The 25,883-nt window shown below is 36.5% G+C and overlaps 1 protein-coding gene across 7 annotated transcripts in view; it reads right to left on the bottom strand.

Moving 5' to 3' along the window:
• LOC145674318 (sister chromatid cohesion protein PDS5 homolog B-B-like) overlaps positions 1-25,883 on the bottom strand; it is a 271,993-nt gene that overhangs the window by 78,941 nt on the left and 167,169 nt on the right. For all 7 annotated transcript variants that reach the window (XM_081744213.1, XM_081744214.1, XM_081744217.1 and 4 more), the window contains 4 exons: positions 21,617-21,718; positions 15,742-15,875; positions 10,626-10,749; positions 8,530-8,749 (listed from right to left, as the gene is read on the bottom strand). In XM_081744213.1, the coding sequence (XP_081600339.1) occupies positions 8,530-8,749; positions 10,626-10,749; positions 15,742-15,875; positions 21,617-21,718 (580 nt within the window). The remainder of the gene's footprint in view (positions 1-8,529; positions 8,750-10,625; positions 10,750-15,741; positions 15,876-21,616; positions 21,719-25,883) is intronic.

Genomic DNA, 25,883 nt, shown 5'->3' on the forward strand with positions numbered 1-25,883 from the left:
AAGAATACCCTTCTGCGCATTTATTATAGCCTGGAGTATCATTTCATAATCTTGTCTAAGGTCTCTTAAAAGTTTATCGATCTTTTGGATATTTTCATTTAAAAGCACACGCATCTCCAATGTGAGATAGGCATGAGTGATTCGTTTATCCCGTTTATTTAACTCATCAATGAGGTAGTGAATTGATTGGTTCAATTGTTTTTCATTTTCCTCTACTACCGAAATAGTACCATTGATAGTTTGTAATGTACTCTTAACTACTAACATTTGTCCTTTAGCTAATTTTAAAAAATCTATTTGTTCTTGTTCCAGCTTGTTTATTTGACTAGTGTAGTATTCGGCATCCTCGGCATCCAGTGTTCCGAACAGGGTCTTGCTTAATGTTCCAATAAAATTGAAAAAGCCACGCTTTGTACGCTCTGTTGTTTTAGCTTCGGTTATTTGCCTAATTAACATTTATGATTCACGAATGAATTTTAATTTTTGACTTATCCCATTTTCTAAAGTAGTGGTACAACTAGTTTTGTTGTTTCTTACCAATTTATGTTGACACAAATATTGAGTAGATTGAATATATTGAAAAACCTTTTGGAAATTTGAATCTAACCGAGATATATTTACATAGGTTACAAGTTTCCATTCAGTGTTGTAAAGTTGGGTTAATCCTTGGTATTCATAATACAAGCCAGGACTGTCTTGGAAACGCTCCATTCTCGCTTGAATCGCAATTGTCACAGGTGTGACGAGACCCATACTTAAGAATATCAACAAGAACATACTGACAATCTGTAAATAAACAAAAAATACCATATTCTAGAAAGTCGTTACAGTCTAGTGTCGATATACAGTCTAGTAGTAATGTTTCAGTCTGTTTGCATGAACCTTAAGGGTAGTATTGCGTTTGGTCTGTATTATACAGTTAACTCCGTCCATTCTGATTAATTTGTAAGGGCCTATCCAATAGGAGGATAATTTACTCGATCGTCCACGTCGAACCGTGTCGTCATAAAGTAATACTAAATCTCCAGGTGCAAACAAGGGTTTAGTAACTGTTTTGTCGTAATGCTCCTTACTTTTCTCTTTAGATTGTCTTAGGTTACGTCTAGCTATGTCATACATTGTCTGCATTTTGTCTTTTAGAACCTTAACGTAATCGTCGTAATTGTAATTTTGTTCTATCGGTTTTTGCTGTAGAACACCGGGAATAGAAGGAGGTCTTCCGAACAACAGTTCGTGAGGAGAAAACGAAGTGGTTGTATGCGGAGATGTATTTAATGCAAATACTGCGTATGGTAGCCAAGTGTCCCAATCTGTCTGAGTCTCAGAGAAATAATGCCGAAGTATGGCAACTAAGCTCTGGTGCATTTTTTCTATGGATCCATGGGATTGAGGATGATACGCTGTGGAATATATTCTTTCTATGCGTAAGAGTTTACAAACCCTTCGGAATAGATCACTAATAAAACTACTTCCTCTGTCTGTCAGTAATACGGAAGGAATACCGTAACGTAATACAATATGTTCTACAAATGTTCTACTAATAGTATCAGCATCCTGCTGTGCTATGGGTATCGCTACTATGTATTTCGTAAGGTCATCCTGAAAGGTTAATACGTATTTGTTTTGATTATGTGTAGGGGTAAGGGGCCCTACTATATCCATGAGACATTTGTCAAAGGGTTTGAATGGAGCGTCCGTTACTACTAAAGGCATTTTTGTTTTATTATGGGTTATTTTGTTTTTCTGACATAATTCACATTTTTTGATGTATTGTTCTACATCGGTTCGTAAGGTAGGCCACTCATTTAGCGAATAGTTATTTAGTAGTAAGTGTTGTTTGATTTTACGTAAGGTACGATCTCGTCCTTGATGTCCTGCAATTGGGATGCTATGAAATTCCTTCAAAATTTGTGATTTAAGTTGTTCCGTCAAAGTCTCTGTCTCTGGTTCATTAGTTTCATCTACGTTTAATTGTTGTACAGTATAAGCTCGGCTGAGCGCGTCTGCCGGCAGGTTTTGCTTCCCAGGGCGGTATTTAATTTCATAGTCAAATTCCTCAAGTTTAAGTCTCCATTTCAATAATCTCGAACTGGGATCTTTGACATTGAAGATCCAAGAGAGAGGTTTATGATCACTAAAGATTGTAAATTTTCTACCTAAAAGATATGGCCGAAAAGTTCTACAAGCCCAAACTATAGCCAAGCATTCTTTTTCTGTTGTACTGTACCTACGTTCTGCTGAATTTAAAACTCGCGATGCATATGCAATAGGATATTCCTGTCCGGGTTCGCCCTGCGCAAGGGTAGCTCCAAGGGCTACTGAACTTGCATCGGTACTCAAAAAAAAGGGTTTAGTGAAGTCAGGATATCTAAGAACTGGATATGACGTAAGCTTTTGTTTAAGTGTTTCAAAAGCTTGTTGTTCGGGTTCGTTCCATTTAAAAGCTTTTCCTTTTCTGGTTAATTCATGTAAAGGTTTGGCTATGTGACTAAAATTTTCTATATAACGATGATAAAAAGTACATAAACCAAGGAAACGCTGAACTTGTTTTGTTGTTTTCGGTACTGGATACTCTGTAATTTTCTCAATCAAACGAGGATCAGGTCGTACGCCTTTTTCTGATAAGATATGGCCTAAATATACTACTTCGGATTTCAAAAATTCGGATTTAGAGGGTTGAATTTTGAGGTTATGTTCTCTTAATCTATCAAATACCTCTCTAAGTCGCGACAGGTGGGAGAAAAGGTCATGAGAATGTACTATAATGTCATCCAAGTACACGTAACATTTCAGGCCCTGCAGGCCAGCCAACACCGTATTGGTAAGTCTTTGGAAGGTTGAAGGTCCACCCTTTAGTCCAAATATCATACGTCTAAATTCGTAATGATTGTCAGCAGTGGTAAACGCAGTTTTGGGTCTGTCTTCTTCACGCAAATTTACTTGTAGATAGCCTTGGGCTAGGTCAATTGTGGAGAAATATTTTGCGTTCCCTACCTGTTCTAATATCTCTACGATATTAGGAAGAGGATAGCTGTCCCCCACCGTAATGGCGTTCAACTTGCGGAGGTCCGCTACCACCCTAAAACGGGGTTTACCACTTGCGTCTAGTTTTTTGGGAATGACCAATAAGGGGAAATTCCAAGGGCTTCGACTTGGTTGAATAATGTCCTGATCCAAAAGTTCTTTTATCTGTTTTCTAATTTCTTCCTTATGTACTTCGGGTAACCTATAGTTTTTTTGTGTTATTACCGTGTGTTCATGCTCTGGTAATAATCGGATTGCATGTTCAATGGTGGGAGTAATAGTAAGCTTATCGCCAGGTAAGAAAAAAATATCAGTATACTTTTCCAATAAGTGTATTAATGATTCTTTTTCAGCTGCGCTCAAATGATCTAATCTTAATTCTTGTTTTAAAATTTGTTTTCTATTCTGGGTTGCTACGTTTGTTTTTTGCGAATTTACAAAATGTTGATTTAGCGTATGAATAGTAGAAGCTAATTCACTAATAGGTTCTAATTGTATAGGCTCAAGTTCTATTGTTATATCTTTCTCATCAGTATTTAGCAAACAGGCCACAAACTTGTTGTCTGTTGCATGAGTAAGAGCTTCTCCTAAGTACAGATTAGTAGTTAATATCTTTTTTTGGAATTATGCAGGTACCTTGGCTTGAAGTGGGCAAAACTGCAAGATATTCACTTCTAGCTGGTACCGTTAATTTTACCTTTGTACTACTTAGAGGTTGTTCGTGTTTGAAATAGGATATACTGCAACCATTATTTGCGAAAAAATCCATACCTAATATTCCTACACAAGGTAGAGTGATATTAAGTTGATCTGATATAATATGAAATTTATGGTTAAAATCTTGTGAATCTAGGTGCAGCGTAAGAGTGAGACAACCTAAAGTGTTGTGAACTGTTCCGTCTAACCCTTGGATATTGGTCACTCGATTTTGTTTAGCTAACTCTAGTAAGTCGGAAGGCAGAGCTTGTGCTTTAAGGAGGGAAATTTGGGCTCCTGTATCTGGTAAAAGGGCTACTACTGTGCCTAGCTCCTTAATATAGATTTCTAAATAATTTTGTATGTTCTTGTTCATCTTACCCAAGTCTGAGTCCCAGGAGTGATCTTGAAATTTTGTGCAACCTTTACACGTTGTGGGACCAAGCGGCTGCATCTCTGGTTCCACAATTAAATGTTTTCCTGATTTGTACTTGCGTCCACTCTAGAGTTTATATGCAATTTTCCTATGTCCGGACAAAAACTGGGATGCACACTGCAGCCAGGTGCACTCTGGCTGGTATTGTTGCACTGAATGTGCGGTATTGCGGCGTTACGATTCCTATGAGTGCACTGTGCGCATACACAAGTACTATGCATATGTGCGTTGCAACGCGGACATGAGCATCGCTCTTGCCCTATTTTTAAGTTCGACGGCTGGTTGCCTGTCCGTGGAACTCCTGAAGGGTTGCGCCTACCCTTTTTGCTAGGTTTATTCCCCTTAAACGCTTCCGCGGAAACAGCTTTAATTTGGGCCGGCTTCTTTTTAAAAAAGCAGGTTTGCGCCAAATGCCCTCTTCTATTGCAATTAGTACAGACTATAGTGGAAGGTGGCTTGGAAGAAGAAGGTTTTTTCTTAAAATTTGAAGATCGAACTGAGGCCTCTCTATGTTTTTCTCTTTGTGACAGAAGGTTGCTTTCTTCTTCCAAGGCAATTTCCACTGCCTTACCCAAATTTGTTTGGTCATTACTCTTACTTCTCACTATAGTTTGAATACGCTCGTTTGCTAAACCCTGTATAAAACTCGCTTTAGCTAAGTGCTCAATAAGGGATATGGCTCCTACTAATTCTTCATCAGAACAAACGCGACTAGCGCTTTCTTTTAGTTCTGATTGAAGGGTGTCAACTCGTGACCCCCAGGCAGCAGTGCCTTCATTTGGGCCTTGTCTAGCATTAAAAAGCTGACAGGCATGAAAATCAAGAGTCCTCCTAACTGAATAATTTTCTTCTAGGATGCGTTTCACGTCAGTCCATGTCTCAGCGGTTGCTCTAACTAAAATTTTGGCCTTAGCGTCGCCCGTTATACGCGCTTTTACAAATTTCAAAAGTTTTGTATGCTGATTAGGAGCTACTAAGGAAAAAGCCGCATCTACATTTTCAAGAAATTCCTTTAGTTTCTTTTTGTCACCTGAAAATGCCTCAGGAATCAATTTAAGAGCTTCCGAAATTGTACAATATTGATCTATTTCATTGTCTGAATCACTAGCGTCTGACATTTTTAATTAAAAGAACACAAATATACACACCAAAATTTATGCAATGAAATTTCAGGCGAGGATCGCCACGCGGATATATAATTTACTAAAATTAAACCACTGTATTAAGTTACTTATACTAAACAGAATTGCATGCAAGAAATGTTTGTTACTTACAGCTAAAACAAGATCCACTCCTCTCCAGGAAAACTTAAACTAAATATAAAAGAATTTTCTAAAAATTAATTTGCCAAGAACTAATTTATCTTTAATTGCCAGATCACAAAAGCCAAAGGTGAACTAGCTTGACCTTTGCCGATAAGTTGGCGAGAATTCAATGATAAAAGAAGAAAAAAATAAGTGTGACTCTTATCTAGTGTTCGCACTTTGAGATTGACCTTTTGCTTCTTGTTTATTATCTTCTCACACTATAACATATGATGAAATGCGGACGTTGCCAAAGGAGATAAATTTTATATATTTTGTATCACTTGAATTTAACTGAATATTAAATCACTGAATATTTTTTTTGCTTTTTCAAAGACACTTTTTCTTTAAAAAAGAAATAAACACTGAACTTTTTTCACCACACTTAACACTGACTTGCTTCAAGGGATCTTCTGATAGAGAATTAAATATGCCACACACATATATAGGGAGTTCGCAAAATTAGAATAGAGATGTAATGTTTCTTCAAGTGCCGGTAAATTTTGGTATAGTATGTCACTGCAAGCTTACTGGTTCAGTCTAATCAACAAGTTCAATAAATTACAACACTTAGATGAAGGGGGGCCGCCCGACCGGACCCGCCTACTTAACACCCCCTAATTTTGCAAGGTTGTATGTTATTATCCAATTCAGCCAATTCAATAAGAAAATCCTGATCGGTGCCACCAGTTTGGTTTGTTGTAGCAGGGGCGTCGGTAGGATGTGCCGAGCGTCCGGCCTCTGCTACAGGTAACTCTTCGAAGTAGGGATTCGAGTAATTTTCTTTGAAATGACTGAAAAAGCAATTGTCCTCTGCTACTCTAGTTTATTGAAGTCTAAATTACTACAGTTCTCCCAGGTAATACGAATAAAGTAAATTAGGAAAGTTGTTCAACAGTTACATTTCTTATAAAGGTCCCAAAGCGGGCTGCGAACACATCTTGGATTAGAAGTGGCAATGGAGAGGACGAAACTTGTTCAGTTCAAAAGAGTTAGAATTAAAAAAGTGAACAATACAACCTGAGTAATGCTGGCAGCTGGTATTGATTCTGACGATTGACGGTGGAGGCGGCGGCGGCAACGGCGACGGCGGCCCCAACTAGTAGATTCCTTAGCTAATTACTAGAGACTGACCCAATATAAAAGGTGTAGTGCGTTTATATAGGGGGTTAGGGTTGCCAAGATGTGACGTAGGCCGCTTTGAGTGCACATCCTTGACTTATACAAGTTTTTGTAATTGTCCTAGTTCCTTCTTCTGCTTCGCAATTACTGAAGTTATCTTGGACTTTGAAGCTGTCATGCGATTTGGGTTGGATGCTAACGTGGATCCTTTTGATGGAAATTTACATGTTCCCTTTATGATAACTTATAGTTACATTAATTGATAGTTCAGTGGATAAGCAATCCAGCGCATGACAGACATGTGATTGGCAAATGTATCAGTAATGCCAAAATGATGAAACGCATGAAAAATAAGAATAAAGGAGGTTAAGGGCCTTGATGGGGACCAAGCAGAAAGTTATAATAAAAATAAAAAAAAAAGAGAAGAAAGAAAAAAAAGAAAACAAAGGGGTAAGACCCAGGTGTCTACAACAACGTTTCATGTTCAAGACACTGGAAATAATTGTTCGTATCATTCAGTTTCTTTCCGAGTTTACGCTGTTACAGTAGGCCTACAACATTGTGACTTTCAAAATCAGTCAGTAACTATCGAAGAAAGACAAGCGTGTAGCTTCAGTCGTTGATATGATTTAACATTCTTTTTCACTTTTAACAAGCCACCGGCAAGCAACCAGCCAGGGACAATATATTTTTCCTTATTAAAAAGACACTCCTTGTTAAAAAAAAAAAAAAAAAAACTAATTGCAGTCACTAACGGTCACTCTTAAAAATGGAAAATCTCTTTGGCTCTCTTAATATTTTGTTTGATTCTTTGCGATCAAAGTAACTTTAAAAGTGGAGTAAGAAATACTATTCTTCCTATTGATATGTGTAATAGTGGCTTCTAATCTCCACAACCAACCCCTTGCTAAGCCTATTCGTACACACATACATGCATAAGCTAATTTTCTGGAGATAATACTTAGATAATTACAAACAAGTGCTACGATATTTTTTTCGTATCAACAGATTATCTCTTTTCCTAAAAAGCGAAACAACATAATATAACAAACCCACACTCGGATTAAGAACTTGATAATACATATATTGAAAACTTTTTTTCCATTGGGCAAACTAGCAAATTTTTATAAATGTAAGCGATGGTTTGGTTCCACCACATCCTTCTTTAACAAAAGGAAAGAAAAAAGAAAAAAAGGAACGTACATAGTTTATCATTTGATTGCTGTTACAAGTTTGTGTTGTCTATAGTTAACGGTTACCACATTGTAAAAAACACTATACACTAAATAGCAATCAGTTACCATCCATACTTTTTTTTAAAAAATTTGGTAAGCTAGTGATTACCGCCAAGGTTGACAACACTTCCGCTCCTCTAAGGACGAAACCCGAAGATTCACGAAGCACGAACAATGATATTTGCACGTAGAATGCTCGTCAGCGCTCACGAGGAGAGTTTCCATTATCTGCTCGCCGTGGCCAGGGCTGGTGTAGACCAACCTGGGTGCAGAAAACCGTAATTTCGGAGTTATAGGCTGCCGAAAACATGAAAATACGAAATTTCAAGGTCAATAGCTCCAAAACTATGGGACCTACCGTAGACGGGTCAAGACTTCACTTAGAAACTAATATGTTTTCTATCCAAAAATACATGTTTCAGAATCCTAAGGTGCTCACGCAACAATTTTCATAAAGATAGTTGGTGAGTGCTTCAAATTATATGCCCGTAGCCAAACTTCCTCTATAAAAATTGTTGCGTGAGTACCGGCTCACAAACATTTTTCATCCGTGCCCAGACAATATGAAATGGGCACTTGACCGAGTGTTTTGTCGAGCTGGCAAATACTCGGACAATGTAAATCAGCGCTAAAGAACATGTCTTTTTTTTTTCGTCTTTCAAATCAATCATTTTTTTTAGTAAGTTTATTTATGCTAAATTATTTTACTTACATCCTCCACACATAAGAAGGCTTTTAATATAATTCCTTCTTTTTCTGATGTCGGAGATCATATGGTCACGAACTACCGTCTTGATATGCACAATTTGCTCATGGCCTCCTAAAGCGTAATACCCCATGAAGTCAAGAGGTAGGGACTTCTCTGTGATACCACGATTTAAGCCTTTATGCAACTTACTAAAAAACCTCTCTCGCACATTTGGAATCTCATCCTGGAAATAAAGAATATTATCGTTTTATTACACTTACATTATTGGCTATGAATATTACATCTATAATGTATGTGAACTCTATTTGACTTGCAACTGTAACCAGGTATGACACAAACAGAAAACAGAAAACTAGACTAAACTAAACTAAAATAAAATAAAATAAATTTTGTAAAATTACTGACACACACCGAGTGTGACTAGCTTATGAAGGACGGGACCATTACAATTAGATGAGATCCGAATCATTACTTGTATTTGTGCCTAAGATATTGCACTCCTAGCAGTGTCTACACCTAGGAAACCTGAATATCGAAAATAAGCGTTTCAGCAGAGAGAATATGAGTAAGACCTGGTAACTCATGTTCCTTTGACGTCACGTAAATAGGCGATGGACAACTTAATATGCGATGCGGAGCAGGATAAAATAACCATGCTTTGAGGATAATTTCAATTGTCCTTTTTTTTTCTTTTTTCTTTTTTTTTTTTTTTGTCCTTCTCTGTGTGTGTGTGCGTGAGGTGGTAGTTCACAATGAATTTGCCTACGCCTTGTATTTTCTAAATCCTTCCTCTATTCTGCTTCTCTTTAGTGTGTCTACGTCAATTAGGGCCTAAGCCACAAATATCTTTTAAAAACTCTATGATATCTGTATTTTTCTGAAAATCAGCCTAGTACGAACAGCATTGTATTGTACATTGCAGAATGACTTGGTAACCAAAAGGTTAACATAAAAGTATTACAGCCACCTATATTCTTCCTATTACGCAAATCGTACATATTTTTAATTTTTATTTGCAGGTCGTTATAAAACATACTGGCAGGCAGCCACTTGGTCATTACTAGTTTAAATAATGGTTCATAAATATATTTACGGGGAAGATATCCTAGATATTTAGGAACAAACAGTTCGGACAGCATCATTATTTCTTTTAACTAAGAATAAAATTCCTGAAGTGTGAGCATTTTGACAGGATACTGGTTTCTGGCATAATATTAATAAGTAAGTGATTGACTGACATTCTCTAAACCTTACGGATCACTTGCTCGTTCCCTGATCTGCGAAAATGCAAAAAGAATGAATAATGCACTTAAAATATATTAAAAATCCGAGAGCTTTTTATATAGTCTCAAATTCACTTACAATAAGATCTACGGAAATTTCAAAATTATTTAAGAAGATGCAATAGAAAAATGAAATGAAACTTTTGAGTTTTAAGTCCCACGCTTATGTCAGTTAGGCTAAAGGAGACGGTGATGATGAGAGATGAATGAAATGGTGGAATGAAGAAAGTAGGAGGAAACGGGAGAACCCCGAGAAAACCCACGCACACGGTGTTTGTCCACCACAAAGTTCACTTGGCGGGAGCAGTGTTTGAACCCGAGACCCCAAGTACCAGAGGTGAACGCTCTACCACTGAGCCACCGCGGCCCCGAAAATCCAATAGAAAAAATGTCCTGTAAAAAAGAAAAACTCTCAGATTGACAATGCTTGGGGGAACGGGACCATTTCCTAAGACAAAAAGATAACTGCGAAACTGCTTTCTTTTTCACTAAAGAGAAAATACATGTTTATTTAACATGGTAATTTGAAGACGAATTTGAATTTCAAACGAAATTACTGCTATAGATCTCACTGCTTTTCTGCAACGACACGAGCATAGATAACATACGTAAATTGAAGACAAAAGTTCCTGTATTAGCTTACAAAAAAATCGCACAGAGTATTTGTTGAATAGTGCAACTGCTAAAGTGGAAAATTTCATACAGTAAATAAATTATAGCATTGAAGTTTTACAACTTACGACATCAAACTATACTGTTATTTGATATATGAATAAATGTTTCTTTATGCAAGAGACTTCATCACTTGTTACTCACAACCATAAGAAGGGACATGTTGTAAAACTGTTCCACATTCAATTGGTCGAACAGACTTTTCTCCTCACACATCTTCAGTATACAACAACCTGCAGCTAACCTCAACCATGCCATTTCAGCTTTGCTGTAACAAAAGAAAAAAGAAAATCTCTCTCTCTCTCTCTCTCGATATATATATTACACATCTTTTTAGAGGATAATAAAATTTACTTACATACACATATTAATAACACTCAAGTTATATTTGATGAACATAAATATAACAGTATTAGTGTAATACTTCGTAAAGGGCGATTATTCGAAACTATGTATATTACCTTATTTCAAGCGTCTTGGTTCCAAGTTGCTAACTTCTGTTACCGCTTAATCTTCGGTGGACAACTTCTATGCAGTTATCCAATTTTATAGAAATTAAGACTCACAAATAAAGTGTCCAAATGGATGAATCGACTTGCGGGATGAGACATAGTGCGACTGATAGAGGATTTAAAAATATGTATATGTGCAAACTAATAGCGGCTGAGCGCCATAAGAAACGGAGGAGGAGGGGGTCAAAGTTGGTGGGAGACAGACTATGCTATGTTATAGAAATACATCAAATAAACTGTTAAATCGTAAAAATAGTGAAAGATAGACAATACAAATGGTGGTAGTTTCCATATTGGCAAAAGAACAATTGGCAGAATAGATCACAAATCTCCGCCCCATCTTGAAATCCGCCATTTTAAAAAATATACTTCTTTTTGAAATGGAAAGTTAGTCATGTGATATATCAAGTAGGACCAGCATGTTCTCGAAAAGTGAATCCTGAACTTTAGTGAACATTATCTGCACTTATTTGGACGATTTAAGATCTTCTTTATAGTTATTTAAGAAAATCTAGGAGACTGGTACTAGTATGTTGAAAGTTTGGACTATCACGAAAACGTATGTAGGTTATACATATCTAGAAGCCAAGAAAACTGACAGTGAAATTTGATATCCACGTTGTATATTATTACATTATTATTTATGACATTACTTTCCATTTGCTTCATATAGTGCCAAAGAGAACTGTTCCGATCTGGAAGAACCGCATCCGCTTAATTTTTCTTTGTTTTGTTTTGTTTCTTGCGCTGTTGGTCGAAAACAATGTGGAACTTATATAGCTACCTTGTGTTAAATGACATACTTACTAATAAAGACCATAACACAATAACATCTGATAGAATGGAAAGCAATTATTACGTACTGTACGTAAACCCACAATATTTTTCACTACTTGCTATATTTTTCACTCAACTTTCTTTGTCCAGCTTCGTAAGCAATAGCAACTTGGGGCGAGTGTAGAATGTGATATCTGGATGAAAAGTTTACTGCTGCAGTCGAATACAGTAATGAAGTTGTAGCGGAAAACAAATTATCGGGTGAGATGGCTTTCTCGAGTGTCTATCGTGTCGTATTATGTTTCATCGGTATGTTTGAAATATTAAGCTTTCAATTATTGTGACAATTTTAGCACAGGACACTATTATTGTATCCTCCAACGATAGATCATCATTGCAAATTCCGAACGTCGAGAACCAACATTGTCACAATAATCTAAGGCAAAACAATCGCGAACCAAACTTTCAACATACGAGTATCAGTCTCCTAGATTTTCGTAAATAACTATAAAGATGGTCTTCGATCTTCCAAATAAGTGCAGATAATGATGATTAAAGTTCATAATTGATTTTTTGAGAACATGCTGACCCTAATTGATATATCACATGACTAACTTTCCATTTCAAAAAATATAACATATTTCAAAATGGCGGATTTCAAGATGGCAGCGGAGGTTCGTGATCTACTCTGTCAATTCTTCTTTTGCCGATATGTGAAACTATCCCGTTTGTATTATCTATCTTTCACTTTTTTTTTTCGATTTAACAGTTTATTTGATGTATTTCTATAACATAGCATAGCCTTTCTCCCACCAACTTTGACCCACTCCTCCTCCGCTTCTTATGGCGCTCAGCCGCTATAACTTTGCACATACACATATTTTCACATTCTCTATGTCTCATTTCGAAACTCGATTCATCCATTTGGGTCCTTTAAAAAGCTATAATCTTTAAAATACATTATTAAACAGAAATCAATATAGTAGTTTGTCCAGGCCATTCTCACCCATTCGTTCTTCAGCGCAGAGAAAATACTCTGAGACTCTACAAATTTCACCCAGGTATTTATAGATTTTAGAGCTAATCCTTACCTAGCCTTAAATTTTAAACTTCTAAGTCAATTAATTTCCTCCGTCTTCTCTCTCCGACCACAGAAAATTAAGTAGCGGTAGCCAATAATTTGGAACCAAGACGTTTTAAGTACGGTTAATTTCCACAATAACAAGATCAAAATTTATTCAGATATAGAGAAAGCTCTCACCATTAACGTTTGTCACGAAAATGTCTCTAGTCATTCTCTCTACCTTTTATATGTTTTTCACTAAACACAGAACAAGAAAAAGATCATGACTTTCCCAGGTTTTCCAGATGTACGTACATTTTTCCATTCTTCGGTCTTAATTAATCCCTAACTTGAGGTTTAAAACACCAGGATCCTAACTTCTTAATTTAGGAGAAAGAAAACAAATGCAATCAATATAACTATACGTAGTTTTGTGTACTGCCTCTTCCAATTTCTTCATACCCAAGCCTTGCATGACTCCCGCCTTCCGTAATAGAGGCTTAAACAATGGACAGTTCAGTAAAATTAAATAAATAAATAAATAAATAAATAAATAAATAAATAAATAAATAAATAAATAAAAAATAAATAAATAAATAAAATAAAATAATAAATAAATAAAGAAGTTTTATAACCATGTAAGGGAGATAAAAATGTTTTTGCCCTCACTATAATGTAGATGTGCTGGAGATCTAAAAAAATTTAGCAACAAATTCACAAACAATTAACAAAGAGATGTCTGTTTGGTAAGTGCTGTGTATGATGTCAACCACAGCCACACAACCAAGCGTGATGCCAAAAGTAAAGCAGCTAGCTCTTTAACACATATACGTATTAGTAGGGAAGGAGGGTTATATTGCATAATGTCCCACACTGAGCTAGGTTGCAGCACGTGTATTTCTTAAGTGGTAGCAAGATGAGATCTTAAGTTGTTGACCCCTTTCCAAAACCAGAAACATATGAAATGTGCACAGAACATTTTGCACCCATAGTGACACAAGGATAGGAAGACATTTTAGACACACGAGTGATCATAGCTGAAAGCACGTTACATTTATTTATCCGGTAACGAATATGTAATACATGGTAAAATGCTTCGTTATTCATCTTCTCACTGAAAAATTACGGGATGCTATCAAGAAAAAAACACCATTTACTTCAAAGTTGTATTATTGCTACCTAACAATAGTACTTCAGGAACAATCACTTTTGTTTTCTATTGTGACTGAAGTTTCGCTAATCCACCATATTTACTCCACTTGAAACCTTTCGATTTCTTCCTTTTTGCGAATTTGAAGAATCATGTGCTCACGATGACGTTGAAGTAATTACTGAAGTAGAAAACTGTTTGCCGGCTGGTACTAAAGGACTATTCAATAAATGTGAGACACGTGTGGCTACATTAAGAAGGAAAATTGACTGAACTAAGTTTTAGATCCCTAAGTGTATCAGGATCATAATATAAAATATTCTTAGATCCCTAAGTGTATCAGGATCATAAAGTAAAATATTCTGGATTTTCTCGTACACCATACTACGGGAAATAAGAGTCACACTAACATTTGACGTATAATAATGATTACATAATTACCAAAAGTCTCCTGAAAAAAGCATTTTAAAAAAATCAACTTCTTCAAACGTTGATTTCGTTTATCTTACTTATTCTTTGATGTTTCTTCTTAATTTGTAATTTTCCCTTCCGCTACACAACCCTTGTACGTATTTTCTTCATGCCTCTCAGAATCAAAGTAATTTCAAGTCATTCCAACAAGAAATTATGCCTATCATCATGCAATAATAGTCATTTCCTTCTATTTGTTGATCAGCTTACAGAAAAAAAATCTTTCCTTATGTATGCATTACATTAGGAAATTGCCACAGATCACCGTATTCTTTCTTTCTTAATACTGTACCATTAATCAAGTTCTGTACATAGTATTCAGCCGCAGAAAAACCTTCAACACAGTGACTAAGTTGTAATGTGCAGCAACATTTTGAACGGTGAAAAATTTTCCACGATTGCTCCTATTTACTTCTTATTTTCCCTCTTAATTACTGCAATATATATTGCAGGTTATTTATCGTGTTAAGTTAACATAAATGTACCAAAGCTTTGCTTTATTTCATCAGTTACTTAAGCGTAATCCCTGAATTATTTGTAACGTGAAAAAAAAGCGCTGAATACCAACATATCTTTGCGACATTAAGTTTCGACCGTAAGAAAGTTGAGGACATGTTGAACTTATACTTCAGAGGAAAAATTTCTTTGTTGCACTAAACTGCAATATCTCCGCAACTACTGAAATGTAGAAGCTGTTTCCTAAAGCACTCTTTGTCCTACTACGATGCTAATTTTCAAACAGAATAATATTTTGCTACTTTGTTGTTTAAAATAATACAACTTGTTTAACTGATTTTTCCCTTTAAAAATTCTAATCAGTTATTTTAATAATGTGTGAAGAAATTACATCTGCATCAGCGTTGCATCTGAAACAGTGAAAAAAAAAAAAAATCACAACACAAAGCCAAAGTCCAAATAAATCGATACAAATTTTTAATAAGTGCAGTTTTGGCAACATAAATGGGTCTCAAAAATCCTCTTTGGTAATTTGAGCAATTTTGATTCAGGGTAGGACTATTGGTAATGGTGGGAACCATGACCTTACTAATACTTCATCTTATCGTCTTAGTTGCGGGACGAAATACTCAAAACTTAGCAAACCTACAAACATGTGATCTGAGATTTTTCACAAATCAAGCAGAGAAAAGTTTACTCTCTTGTATTATTTATTTCATTATCACAAATTTCAGGGATAATGAGTATTTTTTTTTTTCTTTAATATATTCTATGAACTAAAGCAAGATTCCAAGTTAACGCTTATTTTAGGACGTATTCACTACAGCTTACCTTAGCTTGTTTCCATCCAATATATTTCCTTTGGACAAAATTATTGCATCTAGCAAATGGAATACCTTCTGCGCAGACACGCTATCAGTCTTGAGACCTAGCATCCAACGGCACACTACTTTTAACCCTTCCACCTTTAATTTACAAAGGAAAGAAAACGTGTCACTTTTTAGCACAGTATTGCTGTAATGCGTTCATTATAAGAAAGAATATAAAAAATAAAAAGTGAATTGTCGACAATAAGAGTTGAGTTGAGTTGATTTTAGTTTAGCGTCCCTTTCAGCAGCGAGGCTATGTGAGACGTGGACCTACTGATTAACGTGGAATCCGAACCACATGAGCTCCCGCCGGGAATCGAACCCGGGTCTCCCACGCCAAAGGCGCGTACGCTAACCACTTAGCCACGGAGGAGCTTTGTCGACAATAAGAAATGCAAAAGGTAATTTTGTCTTGAACGCATTCAGCTCGAAAGATTTTCTTCTGACCTAGGCGTCACCATAATAAAAATTCAATTAAATACATGTTCTAAACATCAGAAACATTTATTTATTTATTTATTGTCTTCACCAGAGAATATATTCTCCAATTACGGAAGATGTGAACATTTTTTTTTTTTTACAATTTTATTATTGTAATAGAGTTAAAAGAAAAATAATATGAATATAGATAAATATTATACAATTAATTTTCTTACGAACTATTTTAAACTGATATAGATACAGTAGCAAAAATGCATGAAATTAATACATTTATAAATAAACTTGTGAATACACTTTATAGAAATTCATACAACATTTTGTCGCAACAATTCACAAAAGGTTCGAAATGACACACTAATATCTAAATACAACAATTTCTGTGATTATTATATGTTTATTATATGTCCGACTGGTATTTTTAATCGGCATGTAGACTTTATGCCCACTGATTATTTAGTTCGGCACGCATCCAAATGGTTAGCGCATATATCTTTGAGGATTTGACGCTCGCTCACATCGCAAGTTACTAGAGAACTCTGTCTAGACAGTCAGAAATCAGGGCGATGAGCTTTAATACTAAGGAGTTTGAGACTGTAAACTCACCTACAATCGGTCTAAGTAAATTCACTGTTACAACTATATTCTGCACAATACGCACAAGAAAGTCAAAGGGAATAGGAAGCGAGAAGAGAAGAAAGAAGCAGCAGTGTCACGTGTACATCACGGGAACAAGTTTGGTTTATATTGTGTAATATTTCTCAATATACAGGGTGTCTCAAAAGTCCTCTGACACAGGGTAACTGTTATTGTCAGAGTTACAACAAAATGTAAGAGGGGAAATCGTCTCCAAATATGATGTTTTCAATCTAAAATGAAGATTTTTTTTTTTTTTTTTTAACGGGCGAGCCGTTTGGACTGTACATTCTTTGTGCGCCCAATGTTCAATGAAAATGCAACGTTGCCATTTACCTGGACCTACAACGTAAGTGAATGAAGTTTCTGTTTGAAATGGGGGCTGCCCATCGACATGTTAGCGTAAAAGATAGTAACTTCATTCACTTATGTTGTGGATCCAGGTAAATAGCAACACTGCATTTTCACTGCGCATAGAGAGTGTACAGCTCAAACGGCTCGTCCGATTAACAACAACAACAACAAAAAATCATTCACTTTAGATCGAAAACATCATATTTGGAGACGGTTTCTCCTTTTACATTTTGTTGTAGCTCTGATAATAACAGATGTACCGTATGTCAGGGGACTTTTGAGACACCCTGTATATACTAAAATTGGAAGTTTCCAGCTACTACCATTTCTTGCTTTAGTTTCTGTCACTTCCGGTTTCAATACAACCTCCATCAACCAACTTGTTGTCTAATATTTAACCCTCTACATCCTAGACAAATTTGGTAGTAATACAAGTATTTCTTGAGATTTCTTGTCTCACGGACGGACAGAGTAAATATACATAGCAGTTTTGGTAAACTAAACTTCTTGATATATCCATACAAAAGAGGCAAGGTTACAGGTAACACTAAATCAGTCTAATAACATCTACTGCTTACACATTTTTCTCAAATATCCTAACTATATATAAAACTACATGAACTGACATAAATTAAAGGGGTACTTCCGGTTGACGTGGAAAGTTGAAATTTGGCATCATTGTAGATTTCCGGGACTAACTCACAGGAAAATTGTCAAAAGTGGATATTTTTAATTTTTAGGGGTCTAAAGGGGGTGGGGATGAAATTCTCCATGTTATTTAAATGGGCCTTATTCTGGTCCTATAATCTCATGTTTTAAATACTTGAAATTCGGCAGTAGCGTAGCGTTAAGTTTCGCAATGGGTAGACAGGATATATATATATATATATATATATATATATATATATACAGAGAGAGAGAGCTCAGTGCTCCACGATTATGGTCTGAGACTAAGGCAAATGGTGAAGAGTAGGATGATGGTGGTGGAATGACGAAAGTGAGAGAAAACGGGAGAGAATCTCGAGAAAATCTACACACACAGTGTATGTCCCGTATAAAACCAACTTGGTTGGATTTGGAATCTAACCAGGGACCTTACGCGTCAGAGGGTCCCGAGGCTTCTCTTTAAACACTTGTTACAAATTTTTTTTTTTTTTTTTTTCATTTTTAGTAATTGCATCGCACATTTTAGAGTCGCACAGCGAAGCAATAACGGACCGTAGCGGATCGCAGCTGGTGCCAGACTGAGGCTAAAGCATGCCCAGGTCAATAACCCAGCGGCAGCGGGGGTGGGGGAACACGCGCACGCGCTAGCGCAAAACGTTCTTTACTTTCAGAATGACCCTCGTATATACGTATATTTCATAATTTAAGTAGAAAACTATTTTCCTTCTGACGTGGCTATCTCAAGCTACTCTGAAAGTTAGTTTCTTAAACTATTTTACATGGTGTGCAAAATAGGGTTCGCAAATGTTCGGGCACCGCCCGGAGTTCCCAAGCTCGAAATACTTTCTACGGATCTACGGCCCAATGAACTAAACCTACGGGCTCAAAAATTACTATTACTTCCTGTAATTCATCATGCATGCTATTTATGCCTTATACGAGGCGCATGTAAAAAAAGCCCTATTTTAGGAAAAAAAAAAAAAAAAAAAAAAAAAATGATAGACGAAAATCTGTCATTGATATACAACATACATAGTCTATTTTTTGACGTAGTCACCATGAAACTTCAGACATTTTTAGTAGTGTGTGACAAGTTTCCGTATACTGTCTGGGAAAGCCAGTCCACAACCGATGTCTTCAGCACTTCAGTTTCGTTGAAACACTTCGATGCAAGCCACTTTTTCAGTGGAAGCGAAAGAAAGAAATCGCTCGAGGCAAGGTCGGGGCTGTAAGGGGGATGATTAAATAGTTCCCATCAAAATCTCTGAATTGTTTCTCAGTACGAGCAACTGTGTGTAGGCGTGCGTTGTCATGGATCACAAGAATTACACAGCGCAGCATTCTTCTCCGTCGATTTTGGATCATACGTCGCAGATTATTAAGTGCTTGACAATACACTCTGCTGTAATTGTTCGTTCTGGTTCCAAAAATTCCACAAGAATCACACCCTTTTCGTCCCAAAACACCGTTGCCATGATTTTATAAACTGATATTATTTGATTAAATTTCTTCACTTTAGGAGAACCAGGGTGCTGCCACTGCATTGACTGCTTTTCGACTCCCCAGTAGCGTACATATCCAGGTTTAATCCCCTGCCGCTACATGAGAAAAGAGGTCATCCCCATTTTTCTCCCAGAGGGCCAAAAATCACGTGCAGCTGTTATTCTTCGTTCTCTGTGAACGACTGTCAGTATTCCTGCCACCTAGCTCGCACACGGTTTGTGATAACTCAGTTTGTCTGTCATAATTCGATGTACTGTTTTCGCACACACTGCTGGAAACTCTTTGGTGAGTTCAGTTATTGTCAACTGGTGATAGGATCGCACTTTCTCGTTAACATGTTCCACCAGATCGTCCATTTGAGCACTAGGTCTTTCCCGCTACGCTCATCGTCATGAACATTTGTTGCAAGGACAGAATACTTGGGCATATTCCTGCACATGCTCAACTTCATCAGTGTTGCCAACCCCGCATATAAACTATCGGCCCTTTCTTTTGGCATGTGCTTCGTAATATTTATATTGTAATTAGTTGTTTATTTGCAAGGGTTATATTTTTATTGTAATCTCCATTCTTACCCCTGTGTGGAAAGAATGCTTATACATTGTTACAGTGTTACTGTAAGGATATTCCCATTATGAATGTGGAAAATTACCGCAAAACTGCGCTAAATTTTACAATTTCACAGTGATAAACCATATGAAGAAAGCTGGTTACAAAAAGAAGCTCGACATTTGAATGTCACATGATCTAAAAAATATTTACTAGATTGAATTTCTATCTACGTATCTCTACTGAAATGTAATGATCTCGAGCTATCTGAAGCAGTTACTCTCGAGTCATGGAAATTGGATAACCCACAATGTGTGAAAAAGATCATGGTCTAGGTAAGGAGAAGCTCCACACTTTGTGGCAAAGATTACCAGTGCCTACGCAAGGGGTGGGTACTTGAGGTACGGATTCTCCCACCCACCAAGAAAATCCCCACTTTTCTGAAAATTTAGTCTAATTTTAGGGGTGATTTTACAATTTTTAATATAATTTATCTTCATATTGATTTTGGATAACCCGAAATAAATTCCTGCAGGCATCCCTAAAGTCCACGCTAACATCTAGTAAGATTATGTTGTGTGTTTGGTGGGATTGGAAGGTCATCGTGCATCACGAGCTACTAACGCCGAGCGAAACTACGTCGATTTGTACGTCGACAAGTAGCGCGAATACTCCTAGTAACTCAAAGGAATTCGCCAGAACTGGTCAACAGATGATGTGCGGTACACAACATTAGCAATGCCAGATTGCATACATCTTGAACGACTCGTCAAAAGTGACGAGAATTTTGCTGGGAAGTTCTAATGTATCCACCGTATACCTCAGATTGCAGTGCAGTACGCTAACCGTATGGCCACAGAGTACGGGCCTGACAATTCGTCTTTTTGTAACGTTTTAGTACCCCCTTTTTGTGTGTCGATTCAAGCCAATCAGTGAAGGCACTATTGCCAATTCTGGGTCAAATTACTGGGAGCATTCAAATATGGAATAAGAAATGGAAGTTTTCATTTAAAATTTTAAAGTTACCCCCGTGTTCCCGAAGGGAGTGGAGATGGGGGTTTGCGTTTGGTATCATTGGATAGCTTTTTTAAAATTATTTAGCATGTGTTTTTATTTGTTTTGCTGATATGTATATCTCGTGAGATATTGGACCGTTCCGAGACTTTTTCCGCACCCTGTATATATATATGGGTGAAAACCCTTACGATATAAATGAATAAGTCTTGTTTCCGAGGAAAACAAATGTAAAGCTGACCAATTCTTTAAGTTTCGTAAGAAAAGTGCGATTATAAACAACTGTATCTCTGGCAAATAACGTTATTCTGCAGAGATCCCTTTACCAGATGAACTTTTTTATGTAGTTGTCAACTATGAACTACGAAGCTGTCATTCAAATTTTGATCAAAATGTTACTTATACCGTTATAGTTTTGACCCATTCATATCTTTTTCAACCTACTTTGTTTCTTTTTTTACCCCTGATAATGACCGAAATTTTAGGAAGTAAAAACTGTCCTTTATTTCATACAACTTTCCAACACTATATTTTAAATTTGAATCACACAGAGTACTTTTATTTCGTTTTTGCATTATATACATTATGTTCCACTCGACGTAATGAATTAAACCAAAGTTTCGAAATTTATTATTTTTATATATATATATTTAACAAAACTAAATGGCTATCACTACCTTGTTTCTAGTAACTTCTGGTAATTCTTCTTTCCAACACCAATCGACATCCAAACAGCGACTAGTTTCATCATTTTCTTTCAAGATGAGTCCCTGCACAATCTGGAAATTAAATTGAAGAAAAATAATATCATCTGCAAATTATTCTTTTATAATTATCCTTGGACTTACACTCGTGTCTTCTTTATACAATTTACTACCGACGGGATTGATTCATCTTCCGACCTTTCAAGAAACAAAAGCAAGGAAAGGGGAAAAATTAAATGACAAATTGAATGATATAGTTCCATGTGTAGATAATTAGACTTCCTGGTTCTACCTTATTATTTGATTGCTGCTGCAGTCGGACTTCGAAGCTGGGACATTTGAATTGAAAACCTCCTGCACTTAGGGCACGTCTACAGAATTGTGCTCTCAGTTGACCTTTGTTCAAATTTAATCCCGGGCTCTTAATTTACGAGGAGGTATCAAAAGGTTTGTGCAATCACCTAGAAGGTAACGAAGCCACTCGGACATGCATTTTATAGTTAGGTCCTTGTATGTTAAGCATGCAAATTCTGGACTCTTTAGAACAACTCTTTCTTTCTTCTTATTTTTTTCTTTTTTCAAGTAAATCACTGAAAATGCGACGATTTTCAAGCTTGGGGCACGGAACGTCATTAAGTTCACCCATCTTCAGGAGAAATCAGCAAAGCAGATTGACCAAGAGATGAAAGAAGCCTATGGGAATAAAAGTCCAAACTATGAGATCGTATCTAAGTAGAAACGGCAATTCTAAACTGAGTAAATGACCACCACGAACGCCTATAGATCCGGAAGACCATATTTCACTGATGGTGGTGCCTTGACAGAGAAAATCATAATGAAAGACAGGAGATTACCATTCAAAATATTACGTGTGCAATAGGTATGAGTTATGGGTCTGCCTGGAATATCATTCACAACCAGTTGCATTTTCAGAAAGTGTCAGCACGGTGAGTGCCACGACTACTCACACTTTTCCAGAAGAGAAATCGCGAGGGCGCTGCATGAGAAATGTTGCATTGCTGTGAGGTGGATGAAGGACTTTTTCGGCAGAATAGTGACAATGGATGAAAGTTGGGTTTATCTTTTATGACCCAGAAACAAAGGAAATGATCAAACAATGGAAACACTCCTTCTTCCTTAACCCTAAAGAGGTACGAGTGCAGAAGTCTGCCGCGAAGGTGATGCTTTCCGTTTTCAGGGACTGTGAAAGGGTCATCGTGACAGATTACCGACCACAGGGACAAATTATTACTAGTATCTATCATTTCCATCTCCTGACTAAGTTACGAGAGGATCTGAAGAAGAAACGTCGTGAATTGGTCACTAAAAGGAGTGCTGCTGTTGGCAGGCAATGCACCAGCTCATTCCACCCCTCCACCAATGATGAAGAAAGTGGAATTCAGGTATGAAATGTTTGCCCCACCCCCATTCTCCCAGAGCTAGCACCAAGTGACTTCTTTCTCTTACAGAAATGAAGCATCCACTTAGAGGACGCCATTTCGACAGTAAGGATACGTCAATTCTAGGGTTGAACTGTGGTTTCAAAGCCAAATTGCAGAATTGTACAAAAGAGTTTAAGGAAAGTGAAGAACTGCTGGCAAAAATGTGACGCTAAGCACGGTGAGTGCATAAAGAAGGAATAATATCATCATGGTGTCAGTTCTCCATAGTGTATTTCTTCTAGGTGATTGCACGAACTTTTTGATACCCCCTCGTAAACTGAGACAAACTTCATAAATAATTTCCATTTATTACTATTGAATTCAAAACTGATGTTAACATCATGCGAATTACTGCATTTTAAATGCAGTGATATTTAGAAATTGGATTCTTTTCTTGCATTGTCCACATTTCATTGATGGAGATCCCTGTATACGTTTTCTCACACCAACGAAAACTTGAGCCCCAATGGTTTGTAAAATGTCAAATGACGACCCTAGTTTTAACAGCACCGACGCCGAAAACGGTTGTGCTTTCTCGAAACACCATCGGAATGGATACAATAATACTATTTAATTGTATTATAACTGAAGAACTAATGAGTATGAAGACACTAATAGTAACTGCAAGGATATTTTTATAAGGGTTTTCGAAACACTGCTCATAATATATTCTATTATACTTTACTTTGTTATTCACTTTTCCCGGTTTTCCACTTTTCCAACTTACTGGATTACTGCTCTATTAGAATTCTTTACATTCGAACTTGTATTTTGTTATTCCAAAGAACTGCTCAAGACGTTTAGAAATTATTTTTCACACAATCGCACAACGTTTATGATCTATGTATACAAAAACTAATATAAGTTTATCATTGTCACAAACCACTGAACTAAAAAGCAATGATTATAATGATTTTTGCATAACAACAGCTATTTTTTTATTTTAGTTTCCTGATTTATGACATTATAAACTCTTTCCCCTAAATTGTGACTGTCGTTACGTATGTTGAAAATATGTATATAAATTATGTAAGCACCAGGAGGAATGAACCAATTTCTCATATACCACATTCTCCATGAAAGAATTAAATGAAAATCAACAACAGGGAAAAATGCAACTAGTCCGAGAAACAAAACTATGGTTTTATCATGCCAGCACGCCAATCACTAAGCCAAGCCGGAAATTTGTGTTCCATTCTCGGATCGTACTTTTTCATTCTTGAATTTTCATTGAATCAGCCTCTACGCTGATACCGTGTATGGAAAAATCAATAGATTCATTCCACATTTCATATACTATAGAATTCAACAGTTATAAGTATGCACTAATATATACACAGTGCTGTGTAAGTACAGGCCAAGTGATCCGTATTTCTGTTCAGTGAGATAACTGGGTAGCGTAGTGATTAAGGCAGAGGCATGATATGCTAGAGACCAGGTTCGATTGCTACCTCCGTAAAACTTATTTTTTTTTTTTTTTTTTTTTACTTTTTGAATTTTTATTTTTATTTTGTACTCCATAAAAACTGTATGAACAAATCGTTTCTTTTTTCTCATAAAATCAGAAATTAACTAGAACATTTTCAGAATTTCTCATTAACTGTTATCATTAGTACGGAGAAATTTACGAGTTAAAAAAGCTAAATCCAACATATACACACAAAAACAGAGGACAGCCAAAAACGAAATTCGAGGGGATATACAAACACAAAAAATAAATTCAGAACTATTGTATACAATTAAAAGGTAAAGAAACACCGTAACTTGTATTCAAATTTTGAAACTTTCTTCAAACAAACATTGAAATTAACACTAAATATGATAGATTTGAATAAAAACTGGATTTGATATCCACATGTTAATGTAAGGCGCTTTAAGAACCATTTTATAAATAAACTAGCAGAATATACTCATTCTTCGCATGGGGGCTGTATTTGGCAGTCAGCGCCTGTGGGAGTATCACCATTCATTTCAGCGACCGCGAAAACTATGGATTTGACACTAATATCGGTCATTTTGAGCTATTTTTTCATATCTCGGTATCGCCCCACCAACCCGCTGACCCCCGGCCCGCATTCAATGGCAGCTGAATTTGCAAGTCATCGTTAATGGAAGTGTCACCATTGATCTCAGCGACCACGAAAACTATGGATTTGATCCTAATATCATTTTGGATTACTTTTACATGTCTCGGGATCCCCCCGATGACCCCAGGCCCGCAGCCGAATAGGGTGAATGCGACCTTAGGCCTCACACAGACAGACAGAAAAACATATAAACAAACTCTTTATATTAGATTACATTAGATTTTATTTATATTAGATTACATAAATAAATTAATATTGAACTCACCTTGCTCTTACGTATCCTGTCACAATCATTACTTTCATATCGGGTGTTCTAAAAAAATTGCGCCCACGGACCACAGAGCACTATTCTGCAAGTGAAAGTAAAGCAAAAAAATATATATATTTGTATACCTCGTCCTCGTCTCGAGACACGAATTGCGGTATGTGGCAACGTCTCGAATAAAGAACCGTAGATTAGATCTACCAATCTATCAAATAGTTATGTTGATAATTTCCAGTTGACAGCTAAAGTCGATATAGATTGACATTAACATCACTTATTAATGTAGCAATCGATTTAACTGCTTGTTGTATTCGTAGAGTAATGCTAACGACTGTAAGTTAATCTGCGACGTTGCCACATTGCAAATTTTCATTCCGTATAGCGGCTGAAGGAGTCCCCAGAGGGCATACCATCATATAACATTTTCGCTTTATTTTGGCCTGTAG

The sequence above is a fragment of the Thermobia domestica genome, chromosome 17, assembly GCF_964235325.1.
Source record: "Thermobia domestica chromosome 17, izTheDome1.hap1.1, whole genome shotgun sequence".
NCBI lineage: Eukaryota > Metazoa > Arthropoda > Insecta > Zygentoma > Lepismatidae > Thermobia > Thermobia domestica.